Raw genomic sequence first — 24,694 nt, forward strand, 5'->3', positions numbered from 1 at the left:
CCCTGTCTGAAGTGTAGTGTGTGAAAGAAAGAGTTGCTTGAGGAAATGTCTAAAGTTTAGTTTAACTTATAGTCCTTTATAAAAATGTTCAGGTACTTTCTTAGAAATTAAATAAGGTCAATTATCTCTTTCAGAGAATACAGAAAGTGGTATAGTAATTGTGTGTGTGTGTGTGTATGTGTGTGTGTGTGTGTGAGTGTGTGTGTGTGTGTGATTGTACCAGTATTTGGCCACCAAATGACAAAGTTGACTCTTTGACAGTAAGGAATAGGAAAATCAATCAATCAATCAATCAATCCATTGTCTTCCATGATCACTTCCTAGTAAAACACTGTAAATTAAGGGAAGGGGTCATCTATGTGATAATTTTGCCTAACCATTAGTAGTGCACACAGAACACTATAGAATTGAAATGAGAGAACTGGAAAAGAAGTTCAAAAGCATATTAACATAGTACAAATATTTCACAGAAGCTTATTTACTCTGAACTTGAAAAAATATATTGATTTCAAAACTTTAGTGTTTAATCCTATATTTTATATCCTCTTTAAACACATATTTCTGGGAAATGTTTTTGTTTAGACATGAATAGCTACCTTTTGTCTTTACAAGACTTTATCATCATCTGTGCTGAAATAAAAATTCAGTATGCAGGTGGCTTTTTTATTGATATAGAAATGACACCACATACAATATTATTATATCAATCTGATTTAAAGAGCAAAAAGAATGTGTTTATGTAGTTAGCTACACTGCATAAACCTTTTCTTTCATGGCTCTTGGTAGAAAAATAACATCGGTAACAACTAAAGTACTTACATAAATGCATGTTTTATAGCTCATAATCAGACATTAGCTAAAGCAATGAAATAATCTTCAAAGTTTTCCAGTGAATAAAAACAGAATATAATTTTCTAGTTAAGCATAAAGCTCAACATAGGGCAAAGTATAAAAATTGGACAATGTTTTAGTTTGGTTCCTAGCTCCACTATTAACTCACTGTGGTCTGCATTAAGCCAAAAGTCAAGATATACGAACACTGAGGGCCACTGGTCCACATGAGTCTGGAATGGTTTCATAAAACTTTACTAGAAGGCCTTTTCAAATTAAAATAAAGACAAACAAACAAAATCTTCAAAGTGGGTGAAAATATGCTGTCCATTTAATTATGATATCTAGGAAAATTTAATGGATTAAAAGAGCATTTGGAAAATATGTTCAAATACTCTCATTAGCTAGGACTAATATATTTCATAGTCCCTTCCTGCATATCCAAAAAGAGTTTTCTTTCTATGCTCTTTTTTTAATGAGAAGGAGGTAGGTTTCCTGCATTGAACACTACATTTCAAATCTAATTTCAGTAGACTCACATGTAAAACTTTTATGATCCTCTTTGTAAAATGATGCTTCTGATTAAGCCACTCACTTTCCTCAATGTGTTTCTTGCCATAATATACCATGCATTTATATATAATTTACATATTCCTCTCACTGTTAGAACACTGGCTTATGCTACTCCCTAAGTGCTTCCTTCCTCTGATAATTATGGTTTTCTTCGTTTTTCCAAGCAATGTTTGTCTTTTTTTTCCTTTTGAAAGTCTTGTTTTCTTTCCTGCTCCTATTTCCCACTGTTGCTCCCACTTTATGTAATTTTTTTGTCATTTGGTATTTATGACTTTGCCTAATTTAATCTCATCAGTTATTAGTCTCAAAAAAAAATCCAAGTTGAAGTTTAAATTACTTTGATCTCATCAGTTTTGTTTAATTTGTTTTACTGTGCAGAGCAATAATAGGGATTTTAATGAACACTGCCTTAATAATTTCTCTGAATCCTCTGAAGTTATATAATGATTTAAATTGTGTCCAAGCTCTCAATTTATCATATGCTCAAGATTAAATAGTCATTTCTGTTAAGGTTTTAAAAACTCCTCAAGCAGCAAAACTTATTTCAAGTCATGCTGTGCCCCCAAAAACTTCTGTAGCCAGCCCAATAACCCTTTCCTCTTCTTAACATATATAGTGTGAGGTTTTTGTGCCATCCATTTGACACCATCAAAAGTTACTTTGTAGAGTAAGTTATACTTTCAAATATAAAATTAGGTTTTAAACTCTTCACAGGCAGGAGCCCTGCTGTACACTTATGAAAAAGCTGTGTCCAAAATGTTTGGAGATTTGTTTTTTCCTAACTCAAGGGACTAACTCTGGCAGATTCTGATTTAGCTGATCATGAATGCATCCTGGTAATTGTAGTGTTTAAAGTCTCCCTGAAAGTCTGATTTGTAAACTATTGTGGGAGCATCAAATACCTTGTATAAATGACAAATGCTAGTAATTCCAGGTAATTCAAAAACTTCTTAAGGTAGAGGTAAATACTTAAAAGGAAGATGAGAATAAAGAGATTAAAAATTATTTGGATGATGTTTCCATGGAATTTCAAAATGCTGCATGTTTCTCTGCAGAATTGGCAATGGCTTCATCTAAATTCACTTTACCTCTTTTTCAGACCTTAGAAGTATTTCCCTTAATGAAAGGATTGATTCTATTCAATTCAATTGGCTCAATCCAATTCAGTTTGGTTCAGTCGAGTTCAATTCAATTCCATCCAAAACAATTACATTTATATCTCTCAGGCACTGTGCTAGGCTGTTGTGAATGCAAAAATGAATAAGCCACAATTCTTGTTTTTAAGTTGTTTTAGCCTAACAGGAGAGGCAAAGGCATTATTAAATATATCTTCTGTAATAGTGCTGTAATACCAATAGGTATTGCATTCATACGGGCTTAACTTAGAGTACGACTTAAGAGTGTTATCAGTTTGTTTTATTTTCCTGCTGCTTTTGAATATATATACATATATATATGTATATATATATATATATATATATATATATATATATACATATATATGTGTGTGTGTGTATGTGTGTGTGTGTGTGTGTGTGTATGCTAGATATAATGTGTATACATATATAGTATACCTATGTATTTAATATATGCACTTTTATGTATAAATACTATTTACATGCACATACCCACATATGTAATTGTAGATGCTTGTGAAATATAAATATGTTTGGCCATCAGATAGGAACAGATATAACAGCCACCTTTAATAACATTAAAGGATGCAGCCCTGATGTGTCATCTTAAGACAATTTTCTAGATTAACTAGATTTCTAGATTAATGCAACTCAATAGAAGAAATGAGAATTATGGAGTAGTTCAAAGAGAGAAAGTGTGGTCTTTAGAGGATCTGTAAATAACTATTGTGATTAGTTTACAAATTAACTATTATGTGTAATCAGAACTAGATCTCAACTTGGGAGACTCTGGGCACCAGTTACGAAATGGTGTCACATTGAAAGCCAACTTAAACAATTAGACTCAGGACTTGGAATTTAAGTCCAGCATATTCTGTCATGACTTAATATTCCAAATTAGACACCCACATTAGAAGTGCCTGCATCATTTGTTTTAGCTTTCAGAAGGCGGTGATTCTAAATGGTTATGTTTGTACTATGGGAAAAGTGGGGAATCCTTGAGCAGGATGGAGATGCTTCTCACAATTTCTACCACTTTGTAATTCCGAACATGCGTCTTTAGTATTGATGACAAGGTTTTAAAACTGAGCTAAATTCTAATCTAATTCACGTTTTTTTTCTATTAGTATGAACCTCAAGTGACCATAATTATGGGTTCAAGAGACAAAGCAGGGTACTAGATACAATGAAAACAACAAGGAAAAGGTGGTCTAAATAGTTTATGGAATTATAAAGTCTCCTCAGAGGTACTGACACCTCAGCTGAGTTCTTAAGTAACAGTATGAGGTATAGACAAAAATAGTATAGGTAATCACTCTCCATATTACCAAACTAGGAAAGTACAATACATATTTATTTTAAATGCAGTGGTAACTTCTAAAAATGGCTTCACTTGAAACAAATTATCTCGAAAATCACAATTATAGTCTACTCTTGATAATTCATTTTTAAGAAGGGGAGTAAAATTTTGGAGAAAATATTATGTAACCTGTCCACAAATTCATATATATATATATATGTATACACTTAGATTATTAAATTTGAATATTGAGTGGAAAGCATACGCTATTTGGATAGCAATAAAATAAGATACAAATCTATTAGGAAATATGTTTAATATATACAATGGGAAACTTGTATTTATTATCATAGTATGCCTGACATTAGAATGTACTCAAACATTATTTGCTATAACAAGTCCACTTGACTTGTTAGCTTCAGAGACAATAGCCCGTACAACAAGAAATCAGAAGGCTGTGTAGCCATATATACTGAGACTTTCTATTGATTCACCTAACCAAATATATTGATACATTCATGGAGTTGTAAGAATTGACTTTTTTGTACCCCCAACAGTTTCACGCTAACTTAACCATAGCATTCCTTTTAATTTATATTCAAAGTATTCAAAATTATATGTATATGAAATTTCAGCTGAGAAGGGAGACCACCTAGTTCCACAACAATAGTCTAAAATGGGTAGAATATATTATACAGTTGAGTCAGTGTCAGTTCTATTGTTAGGATGCTGAGCTGGACTGCATGAACAGAAGGGAGATCTTAAACTTCTGAGTATGTGCCAAAGGCTGATGCAATTTCTGGCACTGATATGATATAGAACTGCAGGAGGATGGCATGAAAGTGTATGGCATGATAATTATTATCACCATTCTTCCACTAAGAAGATACAGGAAGAGATATAACAAGAAATAATGATAACTATGCTTGAACAGACTACTTACTAAGATTGTTTCTGTTAGAGGGATTAAGCAAATAACTGGTCATATGGATCACTCAGCAGGCTTCTAACAACTATGTTATATAGATCCACTTTTTTGAACCTTTAAATAATTTGTTAAACCTATATCAAATTGTCTTTGCACTTTGAGGAATAGCCACAAGTGTCCCAAATAGAACTATTTTTGTTTCCCTCCCTCACTTTTTCTTTATTTGTTTGATTTTTTAGAAGAGATTGGGTGCATTCAAAGTGGTATGGCTGTAGACTATTTGATTTTTTGAAATGTTTATTTACTTTTGAGGGGAGGGGCATAGAGAGAGAGAGGGAGACAGAGAATGCCAAACTCACAAACCAGAGACCATGACCTGAGCCAAAATCTAGAGTCGGATGCTTAACTGACTGAGTCACCCAGGCCCCTGACTACTTGTTTGATTTTTAAATGACATATCTCAGGCATGGAACTGTTATGCCCAAAGACAATAATTACTTATTAACAGAACTATAATTATGACATAGTGTTATTTCCTTATCAGGCCAGCTAACTCAGGAAAGGAAAAGGAAGGATGAAAGGGAAACACAAGTGGCCTGTGTCATGATATTTAGATTATTCCGAAGGTTTTAATACCTCAAAGATGCTTTATTCTGAGTGGAATCTAGGCTTTATTAGATGTAACTTCTCATTACCAATCATGTATATTTCTATCATAGGGCAAATGTTTTACTGCAATTGCCTGTTTACTTGTATATCCCTGGCCCCTCTGAGCTCTTTGGAGTGCTTGGTATAGTACATGCTTATTGAATAAATAAATGAATCAATCCATCAATGAAGAGCTGAACTGACAATTAAAAGAAACCCTATCAATTTGGAAAAGAAAGTTTTAGCCAATGACAGAGGTGTGACTCATCACAGTTTAGATTCTTTAATAAACTTTACTTCATGTTTACCCATCAATAAAGGAAACTATAGGAAAGATTAAGATCTTTGCTTTTGCAGTTATAGTATATAGGAAACAAAAATAGCAATATATTTTTTTCTTTCTTTAATATACTTTCACAGTTTGAGATACTGAGAACACCTGTTTAAATTACTATGAAATTGATTTTTTTACCTTTACTTTCATTATTATATATTTTCAAGTCCTATTTATTTTTGAGAATTAATCTGAATATTAGCTCAGCAATGTTCAGATTCATGACAGTAATTTATAGCTCCATCCAAAATACATTTAGATATTCTAGTGGAAAAGAAAGGAAACTTGTTTGATAAGTAAGAGTCTTACAAATTATGCTTTAAGAAGAAATATATTGTTTACAAGGAAATTAATCAAATAATTTTTAATTGAATAGTTTATTCATCTTAGTACAAAATTTTTCTTTTAGAAAATTTCATTTTAGTAGGAGGAATTTAATGTTTATTAAACAAGGAAAAAGCCTAAATGCATACCAATTAGTAATTCTGGGTTATTATGTTTAAAGCAATGATTCTCTTAATTTCTTGTCAAATGGATGCAACACATCAAACCTCTAAACTTCCCTAAAACTTGGGAACATATTAATAAGAATTCATATACAGTGAAAGAACAATTTAGGTTTTAAGTGTAAATGAACTCAGACTCCTAAATTTGATAAGAATTGTTCCAAGTGCATCAGTTTGATTTCATAGGATACATGTTCTTTATGATTTCTCTGTAGGAATCATAAGGCTAGAAGTGTCAAGGTCAATTTTTGTATTTTTCAACTTGAAAGCATCCTTTTAAATATTTATGAAGAGACTTGTATGAAATATAAATAGCAGAGGCACAAATGTAGATTGGGATAAATAAATAATATGAACCCAAAATAAAGGAATTCAGAAAGAATGTAAGTAGGTTTATTGAAAGAGTATTGGAACATATCTGTGTATATGCTGAAGTGGTCTGATAAATCAGTTGAAAAGATGGGGACATTAACATTAGATTCAGGCAATTCAGCATAACATGAAGGTTGGTCAAAATAGGAATAGTTGAAGAACTAAAGTATTTACTAAATCTACCCTGACATTTTGAATGAAAAAAAAAATGTGAAAGAAAAAGAAAATACTATTAGCTATGTACACTAAAACCTTGGATCATGAGTAACTTGTTCCACAAGACAAGCAAACATTTCTAAGAAATTTTAATTTGGTAAACAAGCAACATCTTGCAATACAAGTAGCACGTGATGCCAAATGTCAAATGATCACAATGCAACCAATGGACTCTCTCTCTCTCTCTCTCTCTCTCTCTCTCAGGGATTGTGGGTGATCATCTCCCATCCTTTAATGCTCGGTCTCAGGCTGAGGTGTTTGGCATAAATCAGTGATTTTTCAGAACATTGGAAGGTGCCTACAACTGGCACTAGTGTATTTTTTTGTCACTTCAAAGCACCTATGGACAATCTTTTGCTTCTCCATACAAGAGTAAGTTTAGGAATGCTTTGCCTCTTTCTAGGTTGGACTGCCTGCAATACAGACCCTTTTGCTGCTGCCTTAATTGCCAGTTATATTAAATACTGCATATGACAAGAGTTTATTAATACGGTGCTGTAGTCAACATCCCTGCAAGCATATACAATGGCCCCCATGTAGAAAAAGATTCCATTGAGCCAATGGACAGCAGTGATTCCATTAGTGATAGTGAAAGTCATCCTACACAATAACCCTCCTCCCTCTTGTCTCCCTCACACCAGCCAGGAAGGTTTTTGAAAACAAGTGTTTATTTTTCTTTATATTTTGTATTTTTTTTATTTTGTATTATTTTATAGTATTGTAATCATTTTTATATGAATATTTTTGGGTTATGGAACAAATAATCTGAGTTTACATTATTTCTTGTGGGGAAATATGCTTTGATATACAGGTGCTTTGGATTATAAGCATGTTTCTGAAACAAATTATGCTCACAAACTAAGGTTTTACTGTGTTCCTTAGAAAAGGCTTTTCCTTATAAGTTATAAATATTCCTTGAAAAACTCAAATAGCCTTGTTAGAGAATTATTATTTTTGGTCTTATTTTATATTTTTCTTTAATTTTTAAAAATTAATAGACTTTTCTGTTAAAACACATTTACATTTACAGAAAAATTGAGCAGAAAATACAGAGAGTTCTCATATACTCTTTATTTCCTTCCTCACCCCCACCCCCCCATAGTAGTTTGCCTTTTTATTGGCATCTTAAATTATCGTGGTACTTTTTTTTTTACCATTGATGAACCAATATTGATATGTTATTATTAACTAAAGCCCATCGTTTACATTTGTATTTTACAGTTCTATTGGTTTTTCCAAATGCCAGGTATTCACTATTGCAGTATCATACGGAGTAATCTCACAACCCTAAAGAATCCTTGTGCTCCACCTATTCATTCCTCCCACTCTCCCTGCTCCCCCCACAACACTGATCTTTTTGCTGTCTCTTTAGTTTTGCCTTTTCCAAACTGTCATATAGTTGGAATTAAATAGTTTGTAGCCTTATCTAACTGGCTTCTTTCACTCAGCAATATTCATTTAAAATTCTTCCATGACTTTTCTTTGCTTTGTAGCTCATTTTATTTATTACTGAATAAGTTTCCATTGCATGGATATATATATAATTTGTTTGTTTATTCATTTACCTTTGAAAAGGCATCTTGGTTGCTTCCATTTTTGTGATTCATTTTACAATAGAGACTGTACATGCACATCCAAATCATCTATTGTCCTGGTGATTAGCATAGTATGGACCTCTTTGAGAATCTGAACAATCTTCTTTTTCTCTTTACTCCAGTGTTTTCTCTTCTCTTACAGTGAATTCAGAAATGCAAAACCTTTCAGGTAAGTTCACTTTAAGCAACCTTAAAATGGTGCTACTCAAAGTAGCATCTACCTGAGTGATTAGAATCACTAGGCATTTATGTTGAAATTCAGATTCCTTGGGGCTAGTACTGATCTACTGAATCAGAATTTCTGGGAATGGAACCCAGAAAGTTCCTCAGGTGGCATCTATGCTCACTGAAGTTTGAGAAGGTTACCACTTTTGTACTTAGGTTGTGTTTTTGATAATATATGAGATAATATGCTTTCTGAATTTTGGGAGTCTCAGAGCTGAGAAGAGCAGGATTCAGTCTAGAGCATGTGGCGAACTCAAGGTAGAAAGAAGTAATTTTTACAGAAATGTACTCAGTAGTGGGAAAAGTATTTCCTGCTTCCATGTGGATCCCCTCCAACATTCTTTAGGAAAGAAAAATAGGATATATTATTCTGGGTCATTTACTTATTCCAGCCTTTTCTTCACCTTCATGAAGGCATTCAGGAGGGTTATTCCACTGCCCTCAACCTGTGACCTAAATCACATTCATAAAAGTGGTTTGTAGATATTGTTCCTTTGAAAGTAGGAAATTGTTATAGTTCAGTAACATTAATATTTTAGGTATCGAGATGATCATTTTTCCTGAATTTTTACGTTGCTATCCTACCCTTTTTTTTTTTGGGGGGGGGGTAGGATAAATAAAATTTATTGCCTCAGAGTATAGAAAAATTCAGTTGAGTTGCTGATTGGATTTTCAAACTGATAGCACAAATTGTAGCTTTTGAAAGCCAAATCTTTTATTTTTAAGAGCCAGCCTTTCTGAAAGAATAACAATATTGTTGAAAATCAAAAGGAAAAATCCTAAAAATTAATGTATCAAATTTATATCCTAAACAAGAAATTGGAAAAATAATGCAAAATGATATAAGAACTAGTTTTTCCTTCACCAGTACAGGCAGTAAACAGACACACACACACACACACACACACACACACACACACACACACACAGACTGGTGTAAGGTTTGAGGGAGAAATAAGAAAGAAGATAAGGAAAAATAGATTTAGATGTCTTTTAGAAGGTCTGCAGCCCTGCTTCCCATCCCTGTCCCTCTGGATTCAAGGTATGGAAACCATGGATTGTTTAGCGAAATTTGAGAGAAGGGAGAGCTTGTACATTATTTCCCAAGGTGTAGCCTTGGAAGATTGCAAGTCTCTTAAAGAAGACTAACCAGTATGGTCTCTGGGACTATACTGAATGCTTGGTCTTCAATACCAAGCATTGAGGACATCAGTGCCTGGGTCAACGAGCCTTAATGTAGTATGTCTGGGGAAAGCAAAGAATTTCTGACCTGAGGAGATGAGGGTCTCACAAGGAAAATGCAGAATGCATGGACCAAGTAACCAGAGGCCCCTACACAATAGCAGACAACAAAAGCCATGGCAGATGAGAGATAAGGAGAGTTTTATCTAGGGGAGGACAGAGATGTCCATGAAGTCAGATATCTACTTCTTTAGCTATATATTATGATCAGTATGGAAGCCCTCCCTCTGATGCTTAGATTACCTTTGCTGAGAAAAGGCGTGAGGAATCCTAAACTTGTCTAAGCATTGACTTCAAAAAGGGAAAATTCTTTGAAGATTCAACTATGGTAAATGTGAAATTCATACCTATCACATTAAAACTATATCCTCTGGAGATGAATTTCAAGATTGAAATCTATATCTTCTAGGTATAATTACATTACCCAAAAGAAATACATAGTTAAAAATCAGATAACTTTTCTTTCTGTGTTTTCCATTTATTCTACATCATACCCTGAGTTCATTTATATCAATAGATATATGCATACACAAAGAGAATATCCCCCATGAAATAAATGGAAGATGAATAAAAGAGGAATTATGGGAGATTTAACATTAATATATAGCTTGAATTTCAGAAATATATAGACCCAGAATTGATTCCAGACTCTTCCACCTACTAGCAAATATGGATTTTCTCATCCATAATATGGGAATAATATATACTTTGCAGGATTCTATGAGGTATAAATGACAAATGTGTATAAAGTACTCAGACTAGTATCCATCCCACAGAAAACATTTAATCTAATTATTCATAATCTTGTTATTTTATGAATTGCTGCTGGTAGAACTCAGTGTCTTAGATTCTTCTCCATGATTCTTATGATTAACATAATCAGCACATGCTAAAAATTAATCATGGTCTATGTTGAGAATTTCTTCTTACAATTTTGTACTTCTAATATAGGCTAAACTTACATTTATTTCTATTAGTAGCGTGACATAAGATGTGGGTTTCCATATTTATATGGGGAGACAAATTCTATCACCAGTTACTCTTTTCCAATTGGCATTACTTTGACTCAGGGGTAAATGACTAGAAAGAAGCTCTAGATAGTTTTAATAGCTCTTTGTGAACCTCAGATGTAACTGAACCGCTTTCTAAATTTACCTACTAAAGAAATGACCCATGAAAGTATTCATGGGTAGATAATCAATTGATAAGGTAAATAATCCCATTGAAACATTTACTATTTATTTTTGATACAGCTGTTTTAAACAGACTGATTAGTTCCCTTTATGAGTTCACCCTTGAAAGCACAAACTATTTTGTTCTTTGTCATTGTTGCATGACATTCCATTTGGCAGTCAGCTTATTTTTAGCCAGACTATCAAAGTATTTTTCAACTGGACTGTCACTGCACTTGAACTTGGAATCTTGTAACCTGAGGAACTGCACTGGAGACAAGAAGACACCTCTAACAAATGGGAAATTATAAATCTAGACCAACCCAAACTTGCACTGGTAATTATTCTTATGCCCTAAGTGTAACATGGTTCTGTAGTTATAGATAATTAACATTTCATTGGAGTATCTGTTATTTTTTACATGGAGGATATGATAATGTATTATATGAAACCGTTAAGATATCTGAACTCAAATTATTTTTCTCTGAAAGATATTTAGAGAAAACAGAAAATTTCTTACAAAAGTATATTAGTTGCTAGGTATAATGTTCTTAGGAATACTGCTGAATATAGGGATTTTAAAATTATATCTTAAATATCTATAATTTGAAACCTAAAAACCTTTGTCTAGAAACTAAAGATTGCTGTAATTAAAATGCAATAAAATCAAATGAAATAAGTCAAATATATTCTTCTATGTAAATATATTATCCAATATCAAATGGGTTCTTAATTACTACAATTCAATTTAATTGCATTTTAAATATAAACATCTGCATTTTAAGCTCACAGTCAGTAATTTAAATTAAGTATTATAGAATTTAGAATTAAAAACTGGAGTTTTAATTACTTGCATGTTATGATCTGTGTCTACATTTTGCAAAGCGCAACTATGAATCAGTCTCATTTGTTTTTCTTTACTAGATGAATGGAAGAAGAAAGTCAGTGAATCTTATGTTATTATAATAGAAAGATTAGAAGATGACCTTCAAGTCGAAGAAAAAGAACTTGCAGAACTAAGGCACATATTTAGGTAAAGTTCTCAGAGTTATTATTTCTTCGTGTAAATACGTTTGTTACTTATCTTGTTTTTAGATACATCTATATTTAAAAACACAACCTGTATAATCTCAGATGTCACTAATCATGGTAAGCCTAAAAATGTAAGGTTACCCCTTTCTTGGCCATTCATATAGCCCCTAACATGCAAATATCTTATCTCCTTAAAATATGACTTGCATGCTCCCATCACTTAAGTTTAAAAAGAGAGGAAAATAAGGGCTGACTTTTGATACAAGCTATTGCTGATCTGAATATCTTCCCTGGAGTGAGATTTCTTGTAAACCATGCCAGCAACGAACAGCAGGACTTCTCTTCTATTCTCAAATGGTGGTAGAATACTGGCCATGTTGTTCTTTTTGAGCTACTAGGGTAAGTCCAATTTTTAACAAACCTTCTGGTCTCTTGACATTTAAGGGCTGTCCCCTAATGGAACTGAGTATCATTCTGCCCCTGAACAATCATATAACAACATGTAATACTGGCTTCAAACTTTCAGTGAGTTTTGCTCATGATAACAAGAGAAAAATAATCTGGCATAGTGTCACAACCTTGGAAGACACAAAATGTTCAGAAAAGAGGGGCAGGACCCTTATATACACAAGCAACCTACTGGAGAAATTGAATCTGACACTGAGAAACTAGATGCATTTTTTTTTTTTTATTTATTTTTTTTTTTTTAAATTTTTTTTTTTCAACATTTATTTATTTATTTTTTGGGACAGAGAGAGACAGAGCATGAACAGGGGAGGGGCAGAGAGAGAGGGAGACACAGAATCGGAAACAGGCTCCAGGCTCTGAGCCATCAGCCCAGAGCCCGACGCGGGGCTCGAACTCACGGACCGCGAGATCGTGACCTGGCTGAAGTCGGACGCTTGACCGACTGCGCCACCCAGGCGCCCCAAAACTAGATGCATTTTTGAGGGTCAGTTTAAGTTAGCTGCTTGACTGAGGAAAATTTCCATGTAAGCCAGTTAAACATGTTGACTTATACCTGTGTTATTAATCTAATGTACTCATGACAAAGGACCTCCTCTATTTTACTTGGAAAACAAGTGTAAACCAGTGACCAAATGACATATTCCAAAAGAATTTTCAGATACAGTAAATATATAAAGTTAACACGACTGGCAATTAAAGTTATCCACATATGATATAGTTGTCAGTGGGTTAATAAGGCTTTTTCAAGTGATCCGTTTACTGGAAAAGAGATACAAATGTAGAACTTAATCATAAGTCCTCTAGCTCTTAGTGACTCAGATAAATATGCTGAATGAAATGTGGTTAAACTGAAGAGACTTCCCTCAACTTTATGAACTCAAAATCTCATTTATTAATTTATTTTTTAATTTAAGAATTACTGTGCAAATATGTCAAGACTAATTTAACTAGACATATCCTTTTAAGGATTAAGCTTAACAATGGACTCGAGATGTAGGTTTTATTCTGTGTTTTCCATTTATTCTACATCGTACCCTGAGTTCATCAGTACATCATACTCCATCAGCAATGGGCAGTTGTTTTTCCAGCTCCTGCTATAGCTGACTTTTCCTACATTTCCACTATATGCAATAAATGTGACTTCCTTTTTACTAATCAGTATTGGGGATGAGAGGCAGGAAACAGTGTCAGGGAGAATATAGTTCAGTATTTATTGTGCCAAATACATTCAAGTTGTTATTCCAGACACATGAAATATGAGACATTATGTAATTCTCACCATGACTCTGTGTGATAAATATTAATTCTGATGGATAATAAACTAAGGACTAGAGACATTGTATCTTATTAAGATCATATGGTCAGTAAGTGCTGTAACTCTGATTTGTAGCAAGGTCAGCCTGAGTCCATAGAGAGAGTTCTTCCTACTTACTATACCCTTCTTCTTGCTCCAGGAGTTCATAATCTGGTTTAGGGGAAAGACATATATAAAGAACTCACAGAAGACATTCTATAAAAAGTGCTAAATGGGAAGAAAAATAAAATGGTTTCAAATACAAAAATTAAAAAAAAAGAAGACTTGGGAGCTCTTGATTCATCCATTTTAAAAAGCATTCCAGGTAAATGGCATAGTTAAGTAAAGATATATAGGCAAGAATGGATGAGTACCATGGAAGGTCGAGAGGAGTCAAGAAAAACTAATGTCTTGGCCATTTTATCTAAGTTGAGTAAGAAGGTTAGGTCAGTCAGTATAAGGGTTTTACAGTGATATAGTTTTTTTTTTTTTTTAATTTTTTTTTTCAACGTTTATTTATTTATTTTTGGGACAGAGTGAGACAGAGCATGAATGGGGGAGGGGCAGAGAGAGAGGGGGACACAGAATCGGAAACAGGCTCCAGGCTCTGAGCCATCAGCCCAGAGCCTGACACGGGGCTCGAACTCACGGACCGCGAGATCGTGACCTGGCTGAAGTCGGACGTTTAACCGGCTGAGCCACCCAGGCGCCCCTACAGTGATATAGTTTTAAATGCAGTTTCTTCTTTTTACAAACTATGTATCCTTGGATATATTATTTTGTGTCTTTGTGCCTCATCTGCATCTGTAAAATGAGGTTAATAATAACAGCCTCATGGATATTTGCAAAATGATGTTAATTAAAAGCTGAGTAGAGAGCCTAACACACAGTAGGCATGAAATAATTGGAGGTTTCTATTTTCATCATTGATTGGGTAAATAAGGACAGTTTGAAAGACTGAAGACTTTATTATCCAGTAGAAGTAACAGTTTATTAAAAGTTAGGAAGTAAGAAAGTTAGGATTAAATGTTTTTATGTAAACAGGATGTTTTTAAAAATTAAAATGTAAAATGTTAGGACAATTCAAGATGATGCCAAAATCTGAACTATAAGTTTTAAAGATTGTAATCAAGAGAGATTTGGCTAGGGTACTAGAAGGCCCATCAAAATGGATGTCAAATTCCCTAAAAATAATGGTAGGGCATTTTGTGGAGAGGCAGACTGGTGGTAGCCTGGTGCTAAAGCTGTTAAGGAAGTGACAGAAATGTTGCATTAGCCAGAAATGATAATAATGAAGCTGAGGAGAAGAATACTCACAGCCTAGAATCATGTTTCTCCAAGGGCTAAGAACCTCATACAGTAGAGTAACCAGCAGTGCTTGCTAAAATTTTGGATTCCATGATTCCACCCCATATCAAATGAATCAGAATCTCTGGGGCTGACTTCCAGAAACCTGAATTTTTAACAAGCTCCCCAGGTAATACTTTTGCATGCTAAAAATTATACTTCTGCTGAAGTTTAAAAACTACTTTAGAAAGATACTCAAGTTGCACTGAGAACTCTGCCTGAGGTGTTATTGGTGAAGGGATGAAGAACATGAGAAAAAAAGAAAGCAGGCAACTAGTATGGTCTACAGAGATTCAAGGGAGCAAACAAACAAACATAAACAGAGTACTCTGTCTGATTCCATCAAGACTGATAGCATCATCGGGAAAGAAAGGCAGTCATGCCTAGGGCAAAGTTCTGAGGATTTTCTTTTCTCTAGAATAAAATGATGGATGACAAGGAAGGAAGAGAATGGAGTGCTGAGAATATAAATTGTCTTACTCATTGACTCACATGCCAACATTTTATGGCATTTGGGAAAATTAAACATAATATTGTATGAGATCACATTTGAGTATCTAGGACATTTTGGGTGTTTCTTTCTCATCTTTTTCCATGCCTTGTATGATGTAATTAGTATTTCTGTGGTGAACAACTGTGTTATGCCTTATGACACCAGGCTTTCTCTAAACATGTCGATAAGAGGAAATGGTATAAGATGCCCAAAAAGAAGCACTTAACACCAGAATCACAGGTTGAGGATCACTGATATAAACACAGATTTGGGAGTTTTTTGGAGGTTTTTTGTTGTTTTTGTTTGCTAACAAGTTTCTTTATGGAATTCTTGGTAGATACTAATTGCATTCATTCAAAGAGATTTTCCACACCATAGTACACCAAGGCTTCTGTTAGCTCACATACACAATCTCCTGGTATAGCTTTCACCCACAATATAATATAGAGCAATATGGTACTAAACTTTAAAAATATAAAGATAACCATTATATTCTTATGCCAATTCGTAGCAGCTTTGGAATGAAAGCTTGATAGGGTAATGAAAGAGAATGGAAATGGAATAATCTCTCTTCTTCCACAATAAAATTGCATTCACTCATAACTTTGGACATTTGTTGGGATAATAGTTGGAAGATAGGAAGAAAAAGGGAAGGCAGAAGAAGGAAAGACACAAGTGGCCCATTGATTACCATTATCTGATTATTTCCTCTTCTATGCCATCTCTAATCTTTATGTTTATCAATATAATGGCACTTATTACAAGGTGTTGTCTATCCATTTACAGGACTGTCTAACCACTAGTATATATGTTTACTAAAGGCAACTTCTTTGTCTTATTTGGCTTTATTTATATTTGTATTTATTTGTAATACCTATTTGCATGGCACTTGAAAGAAAAACAAACTAACAACTTAGTGCCTAGCACTTGCTAGGCATACTACCAGGTATTTTAATATGCATTGGCTCATATAATCCTAAATGTATATATGTAAAGTGCTTTGGCACAGTGATCAGCACATGGCAAACACTCAAAAATGGTAGTTAAAAACTAATCATTGTGTTTAGGTTAACAACATCTGAGGTAGTAGTTCATTGCACTTGCCATTTTATACCTAAGGAAAATAAGCTCATCAAATTAAACCGGTTTGAACTAGGATAAACAACGTGTATAATTGTACTGGGATTGTACCCACTTGTATTTAATTTCAAAATGTGTAATCTTCATGACCTTGGTTCTCAGCTTGGGAGGTGGAGTAAGTATGGATCAGAATTATCTTTTAAATACTTTTATTTTCCCTACACCACTCCACAATTTTGCTATATCCTGTGTATTAGAACTATCCCTGGGTGTGGGAGTAGAAAACTATATTTTAGCCCCCGACTCCTACCCCTGGTGATACACGTATCCCACCCACAACGTTTGAAAATGTTTTACATAAGTAATGGCCCTCCCCATGTAACTTTTAAAAGGCTCCCAATTACATTACTTTGTTTCAATAAGTTTTAAAGTCATTAAAAATTTTAGAGCTGTGCTCTACTAATTTGTCAAGGCTACTTTTTTATCTGCTTAATCTGCAGTATGAAATTTGACCTCAGTGAGGAGTTCCAGAGAAGTTATATTGTTCCAATGCCACGATATTTCAAAATAATCAAAATAACCCTATTTTTTTCTCATTTTAAATCTTATTTTGACATTGAGTAGACGTACCTTGGTTAATAATGATAATATCTCATTTTGAAATTGATTGGGTTTCATAAATAAACAAAAATATCAAAAGAATGCTTTGTTCCATGAGCAAGCAGTTATAATACTTGCATGATAAAAATGTATTAGGGTGGGGGGAAGGGAGAAAAAAAATATGTATGCCATTCCTGCTCATTTTCTCCCTGAAAAGTTCCTCTGGACCCAGCTGCAGTCCACCATACCTATCCTCCAAATGAAACATCTTCCAAAAATCAACTTTTTCAAAACTATAACCAATTATGAAATTTAGCTATTGTAAAGTGAATAGCTCCAGGCACATGGCAGGCTGACTTAATCTAAAATGAGTGAAATTCTCCAATAAAGTAGAAAATGGACTACTGAGGGAGGACATGTTATCTTATAAAATTAAAATAGAGTGAAAGTATTATTTGACATGTTGGTGCATTGTGCTAGTTAGCAACAAAACAAAAACAAACCACAACAGAAAGACAATTCACATTGCCCCAAGACTGCCTACCTCTGTACCTCTTTTCTTGCTTGTCTAGGTAAAACTAGTTATGAATAATAATTGTAAAGTAATATCTTGCTAAAACATTATGAAGCAGCTGATCTCAATCTCTCTCTTTCAGTCTCTTTCTCTCCCTCCAGCTTGTTACCTCACTAGCTTTATCTTTCCTCCTTTTATCCACCCTCTAGTCTTCCCTTCCATCCTATACTGCCTCCCATCTTCCTTTTTTTCTTTTCTAGTCTCCCTTCTCAAATGCAAAGCAAAGCAATAAAGTTGTTAAAATACCAATATATCAATATCAGTGCATTATTAAAAATAATTATTATACCAGCTAATGTTTGTAAGTCTTACAAAAATCTAAGCCTCATAATAAATCATTATTTTCTCAGTTTTATCATCCTTCACTATTCTTGCTCTATCTGCCACCATATTTCAATAATTATTTATTGTATGATGAATTAATAAATATACTTCATGTTATTAGTTTGCTGATTGGACCTGGGTGATATTGGACAAATGCATTCTGGATATTTTGGGGGGATGTATCTTGGGAACAGATCTTATTGATGATTTTTCTGTTTCTGTTGTTTGATGGGGACCGGATCAGAAGCAGCCGCAAAGAACTACATTAGGAAGTTATAGCCAGTCCTTTGAAACCTAAATTACCAAATTGGGAAACTAGATGATCTATAACAAATCCATTTCTCCTTTCTACCTTCTTGGTATTTTCCTAAATTTCAGCAAATGAATTAATTTAAAAAAATGTAATCTACCTATGAGAATATTTTGGACAGTAGTATGTTATTTAGGGCCAGCTATTCAAATGTTACATTTTAATTGGTTTCCTGTTGTGGTCATGTCAAATATTTTCTTGAAAGGATGAGGTCATGAGAAAGGAGTTTAATTGGATCACAAAACTGCATACTTTTCTGGATACAAGGTAAAGGCTAAGAAAAGAGTTCATTCTGCTACCAGAAAGAAAGTAACCTTTGGGTACAGAACTACCATTTTTAATGATTAAGGACAGAATTTACTGTTAGAAATATATTCATAATAGTGAGTTCATTTTAATTAGGAACTTCATCCATACCCCAGCAAGCAGTATGAACTCATTAGGATATGTTAAGTTACAGTCTGGCATGGCAGGTGATGAAAAATATAAAGGAAAATTAAAAAATAAATTGAGCTTAGGGTATTAGAATACATAAGTGATGTTCAATTGACAGTGAGTTTGACATACACAGTTCCTTTAGAAGAGGCAAAAGAAGAGAATATGAGGTATCTCTCCTAGGAATGATTGCATTAAAACCTTGAATATTTTAATTACATGTTTCAAAACAGAAACATTTGACTAAAAGTTAATGGGAAGTGAGAATTAGGATTCAAATATAGCCCCAAAGTAACTCTCATTAAAAAAATTACATTCCAGTTATTAAAGTTAAGATAAAAATTGTACTATTAAAATTGCACTTGACTGCCAAATATTGTGGGAGCCTATTCTCAGTTAATTCATTTTTGTTGGTATTAATAGAAGTTGTATGAGTTCAAGGAGGATATAACTGAAGAAAGAACAAAAACAACAGGAAACAGTTCAGTTTTGAGCAAGGAGCTATTTAGGACTGTAGATTGAGTCACTTATGAATGGTCAAGTCTACTTTAAAATTCAGTGAGCTGAGAATTGATTGTTGAACAGAAAGTAACTAATATAATTCATGCTTTCAATGTGACTTATGTAAACAATAGATATTCAGGGTTATTCATATTTTAAATAAAGCAATAAACTGTGGCATCTTATATTTTGTTTATTCAGTGTTTACTTTCTTTGCAAAGCTGGTCTGGGCATTAGAGATCAGAATTAATGCAAAGATCAGTTGCAGGATTCTATGTAGCATGCATTTCCCCAGGACTGAGGCACCTAAAGGATGCAGAGATTAGTGAGTAGTTTATATCCAGTAGACTGTTGAGAACATAGTAAAGTGAGCATTAAGAACAGAGGTGGAGCATACAGTTGGTGTTGTGCCAGACTGACTGAATACATCATCAAAGTTAGATCATGCAATAAGAAAGCAATTGAATCTATCTTCTTAATAAAACATTTCAGTGCAATCTTTTTTCCCCTTTGGATTTTTAATATCTCCCTTTTCCCTTCATTCTTCTTTTAATATCTCCAGTGTTGATAATAGCCTTCCCATTGACATGATGCCCTAGGACTTATGTTATAAAATTGTGATTCTAGTAGTTGCTCTGAATCACTGACAGGTGCTAGGTGTCAAAACAGTGAGCTTGGTAGCCATTTTTAAAAGCATGTGAAGACAGGGTCAGACATTGTCTAGGAGTCTAAATGAGAGTCACCATGAGCATAAAATTGTCAAAATCAGGAAATTTTACAGGTTGTCAAATGTGAGAGATTGAAGAAGGTCAAACTTGGTTTGAAAATTATGCTAAAATCTCCCAAGGCATAGACTATGCAGGGGAAGTTGTACATTCAGTGATCTTGATAATACTAGTAATAATAATAAAATAATTTATTGATAACATATGTGCTAGATACTATAGTAAGCCCTATCCTCATGTATTCTTCATAACAATACAATGTCTATATATTATTTTAATCATTTTATAACTGAAGAAATTAAATTTGAAGAGGTTTAATAACATGCCCAAATTGGAGGGAAAAAAAAAAAAGACTACTTAAAAAGCAGAAGCAGGATAGGATTTCAATCCTGGTGTAAATACAAGGACAAGTTTTTAAGGATTACCTACATTTCAGCTACACTGCTGAAATGATTTTCCACTTTTAAAACATCAAAACATGGGAAATATTGCTGTATAATATTAGAGATACACATTGAAAAACTAATTTTCTCAGGAGTTTATTGCTACAGAGGACTCCCAAGCCTTTCTTCTTTCACCATTTGCCATTAAGTTCATTATAGTTAGCTCAAAAGGTACTTCCTTCCCTGTTCTTCTTTTAGGATGAAGGTTATATATTTCTTTACATTTAACAGAAGGCCTCCCTGTCCTTCTCCACCCAATACTTTGTTTTCTGTCTTTTGATCTTATTGTGTATTTTCATTGTTGGATAATGGAAGGACCAAGAAAGAAAAGCCAACACAGATCAGAACTTCTAAATCATTGTCAATCAACATCTTCAATTGCTAGTCACAGTTTTCTTTCCCTTTTTATTTACGGACACTGATTTCCTACAAACTTCAAGAGAAAAATCCCATCTACCTAGCTTTAAAAAGCAGAGTTCAGCTTTTCAGAAAACCTGTATTATTTGAAATCATAACCACAGAGAAGACCTCTGTGAATGCACTTGTAAGTCTGGGCTGCTGAGTGCACTTTGTTTAGTACTACCTATTAAGTTTTTTTTCTCCAAGACATCTGCAATACAATCGGCTTTAAGAGTTTAGAAGCCTGACTCAGGCAAAGGCCACACATTTCCAAGAATTGTGTTATTTTGTGAAGTTATTGCACATACCATAAAATAGGTATACCATTTACAATTAGGTTCATTTCAGATAGATATTTTAAAAAGTAGTATTTTCATCAGAAATATTTTTGGGGGGGGCATAATTCATTGAACTGTGGGAAAGTACAGATAGGAATGGGTTAAACTTTTAGCCATTTCTCCTGAAATACTTGGCTCCTTCCTCTATTATATTATTAACATTTGTAAAATTGACCCTGAGTTTACTGCACTCCTACATATAGTATTACAAAGCAAGTTGAGGTAGATTTCTCAATATGAATAAGCATGTCAGTGGACTTGGCAGCTGGGAAGTTGAACATTCAAGGCAAGATGGTTATGAGGATGGGGAAGTTTTAGGATATTCTATGAAAACAAACCACTGGGATTGCCATTGCTAATTACGACATTTCACCGAGATCCTTTGGATGTCTCTAGATTTAAAGGCTTTCTCTTTTTAGCAGCACCCTGGAGAATAGCACCTTTTCTTTTCTATTTTAAAATTCCAGTAGCTTTTGAAGTGCTTAACTGGGTGCCTTGATGATAATGTCCTGAATTTATAGTACCTTTCAAGTGTAAGTACTTTACAAATGATATGGAAGTCTCACTCACCAAAGACTATGCTATCTCACTAAAGCTGCTGGAGATTTAAATAGGCAGGAAGTGGCTTGAAATTGACCTGGGAGGCCAAGGATATGATCTCATTTCTACTGAAAAATGTCCTGGGAGTACCAACGATTTCAAAAGGTCAAGAATTTTAGCTTTACATTCCTTTTCCAAGGCTACCTTTGGCTCTCTAGGGCCCTCCTGGGGCAATGGTCTTTGTTCAGACAAAGGCAAGGATTTTACTAATTGAATCACTAACACTACTCCTCTCAGGGGACTGTGTATCATAGTACCCGATCAGAGTTTAGACCTTCTTTATCTGTGAAACCTGACCCAGTCAGAGTACAAGGAAAACTTTGCTTCAGGCAGAATTTGTAAAATTTTGGGATTATATTCCTCTCTCCAATCTCTTACCAAAATGCTTCCTTTTTTTTTTTTTTTCTTTTTGGAGGGAATTTCTTGACTTTCTCCATAAATATGATGTGAAATTTTGCATGTGAATGATTTGCTTTGAAATGTCTGTTTTCTATTTCTACATTAATTTTAATTCATCAAGTTGCCTTGAAACGTTCAAATTATACATAGAAAACAAAATGCATAAGAGTCCTTAATTTAAACCTGGGCTCTCAAACTTCCATATTATTTTCTTTTGACTTAGGTTTTCTTCATATAGATGTATATTCAAAATTATTTTTCTAGGTACAATGAAATCCCACAAAAGACGTATTTTTTAATTTATAGTAATAGTAGTCCCTTTTATATTTTTTCCAGTAAAAAATAATAAACTAAAAGGTGAAATTTTTGATCATATGAAAAAATTCTTTTTCAGCTCCGATGATGCCTTCAGTAAAGTCAACTTAAATTACCGCACAGAAAATGGGCTGTCTCTACTTCATTTATGCTGCATTTGTGGAGGTGAGCGCTTGAAACTCAATACTTTATAAACTCGTTATATGTAAAGATGGTCAATGATTTGAGCTGCTTTATAGTCTACAGGAGGATTCTATTCATACTCAATTTTCTTTTTTGCTTTATCCCTACAACCCTGATAACCTTCAGGTGAAACAGTAACTACCAGGCAGATGTTCCAGTTGATTTAGCTCTGAATTTAAGTTTTATTGTGTTCGTACCCTGAACCAAGTCACTTAGTTTGCTTGGAAATCAAAAAAAACATTTTTCAGCATTGGGTTTGCTAGTCAGAGATTAGGTTAATTTCAGAAGCACTTAAAGCATTCCCTAAAATATCATCATGCAATTGCTTTACAATCTACAGTAAGATATGTGGAAGGTAAGATAAATGCCAAACATAAAATCTCAAAGTGAAGATTGATCAAAGTGAAGATTTAGAGTTAAATTTGGCTCATATTTTGTTCTGCTTTGTTCATTAATGTATTCCAAGCACCTAGCATGGAGACTGGCATTTGGTAGGTACCTAATAAATTTATTGAATTAATGAATGGTTAGTATTTATTTTGTTAATCCAAACTAGTATTCATTGAACTTGGATTTTTAAATAAAACACTAATGTAGAAATATCAACTCTAATCCTATTCCTTAACCATTCCTCCCAAACAAATTAAGCATACTCTACTTAACAGATTTTCCTCCCAAATTTAAACATACTTTCCCCAACCTTCATCATTTCTTCCAGATATCTCTAATCTAAATAAGTTCTGCTAATGATGTTCTGAGGTATCCTGGGCAACTCGATTTCTATCTAAGCCTTTTCACTAATAATTTATTAAGATTTTTTCCCTTTTTTTAATGCTTTAAAACCAACTAATGATGAAAGCACTATAGAAAAATATAACACAAATGCATTAAAATAAACAGCATTGATATAAAGTTTTATAAGTGTAATAAAATGTTCACTACTAAGGAAGGCTGTCAAGTAATAGAAAACTTTACAAATTACCTGCAGAACAGCAGTCTGACATTTTCATACATCAGTGTGAATTTATCATTAAGTCAAAAAGATATTTTAAAGTCACTTGGTCTATCCCCACAACAACATAAGTTTCTTTCACTCTTCTCATTCAGGCAACAAGTCACATATTAGAACCCTTATGTTAAAAGGGCTTCGTCCATCTCGACTGACAAGAAACGGATTTACAGCCTTGCACTTGGCAGTTTACAAGGTATAATATCTTTGTTCCCACAATACTGTATTAGAACCAAGGATGATAATGTATCTTCAGGCTGCTGCTGCTATCTTTCTTCCTCTTCTTCTTCCTCCTCCTCCTCCCTTCCTCCTTTCTCCCCTTCTCCTTCCTATTCCTCTTCTCTTTCTCCTCCAACTCCTTCTTCTTTTTCTCCTTCTCCTTTCCTTCTTCTTCCATACTTTTTTTTTTTTTTTTTTTTTTTTGCAAATTGACAATCGTGGGAAACGTTCAGAGGAACCAGAGCATTATTATATTACTGGATGAAGTTCTTTCTCTATATTTAACAGGTATCATCTATATACCAGACACATACTCTTTTCAATGCTTTCCATGTTAATTTAATTCTCATAGGAAACCTGTGCGTGAGTACTATTATTGTCCCCAAGATTACATGGTCAGTGGGTTAGCCAGGATTTAAGACCTGGCAGTCTGGTCCCCTTGCCAGAGCTTCTGACCAGGAGACCAAGCTGCTTCCATGCAGAAGAGGATGTATTTGAAGATAAAAGCAGCACATTGAAGCTACATTT

The 24,694-nt window shown here is 33.8% G+C and overlaps 1 protein-coding gene across 4 annotated transcripts in view; it reads left to right on the plus strand.

Annotated features, from left to right (window-relative positions):
- The first annotated feature begins 11,260 nt into the window (after positions 1–11,260).
- Positions 11,261–24,694, plus strand: part of TNNI3K (TNNI3 interacting kinase) — a 293,732-nt gene continuing 280,298 nt past the window's right edge. For 3 of the 4 annotated variants that reach the window (XM_086717284.1, XM_086717283.1, XM_086717285.1), the window contains exons 1-4: positions 11,271–11,415; positions 12,003–12,111; positions 22,835–22,920; positions 24,046–24,143. In XM_086717284.1, the coding sequence (XP_086573410.1) occupies positions 11,376–11,415; positions 12,003–12,111; positions 22,835–22,920; positions 24,046–24,143 (333 nt within the window). In that variant the 5' untranslated portion in view covers positions 11,271–11,375. Of the gene's footprint in view, positions 11,416–12,002; positions 12,112–22,834; positions 22,921–24,045; positions 24,144–24,694 lie in introns of all 4 variants that reach the window. The other variant, XM_025912718.2, reaches the window with a different exon arrangement.

The sequence above is a fragment of the Puma concolor genome, chromosome C1, assembly GCF_028749965.1.
Source record: "Puma concolor isolate L17-30 chromosome C1, mPumCon1.1.hap2, whole genome shotgun sequence".
NCBI lineage: Eukaryota > Metazoa > Chordata > Mammalia > Carnivora > Felidae > Puma > Puma concolor.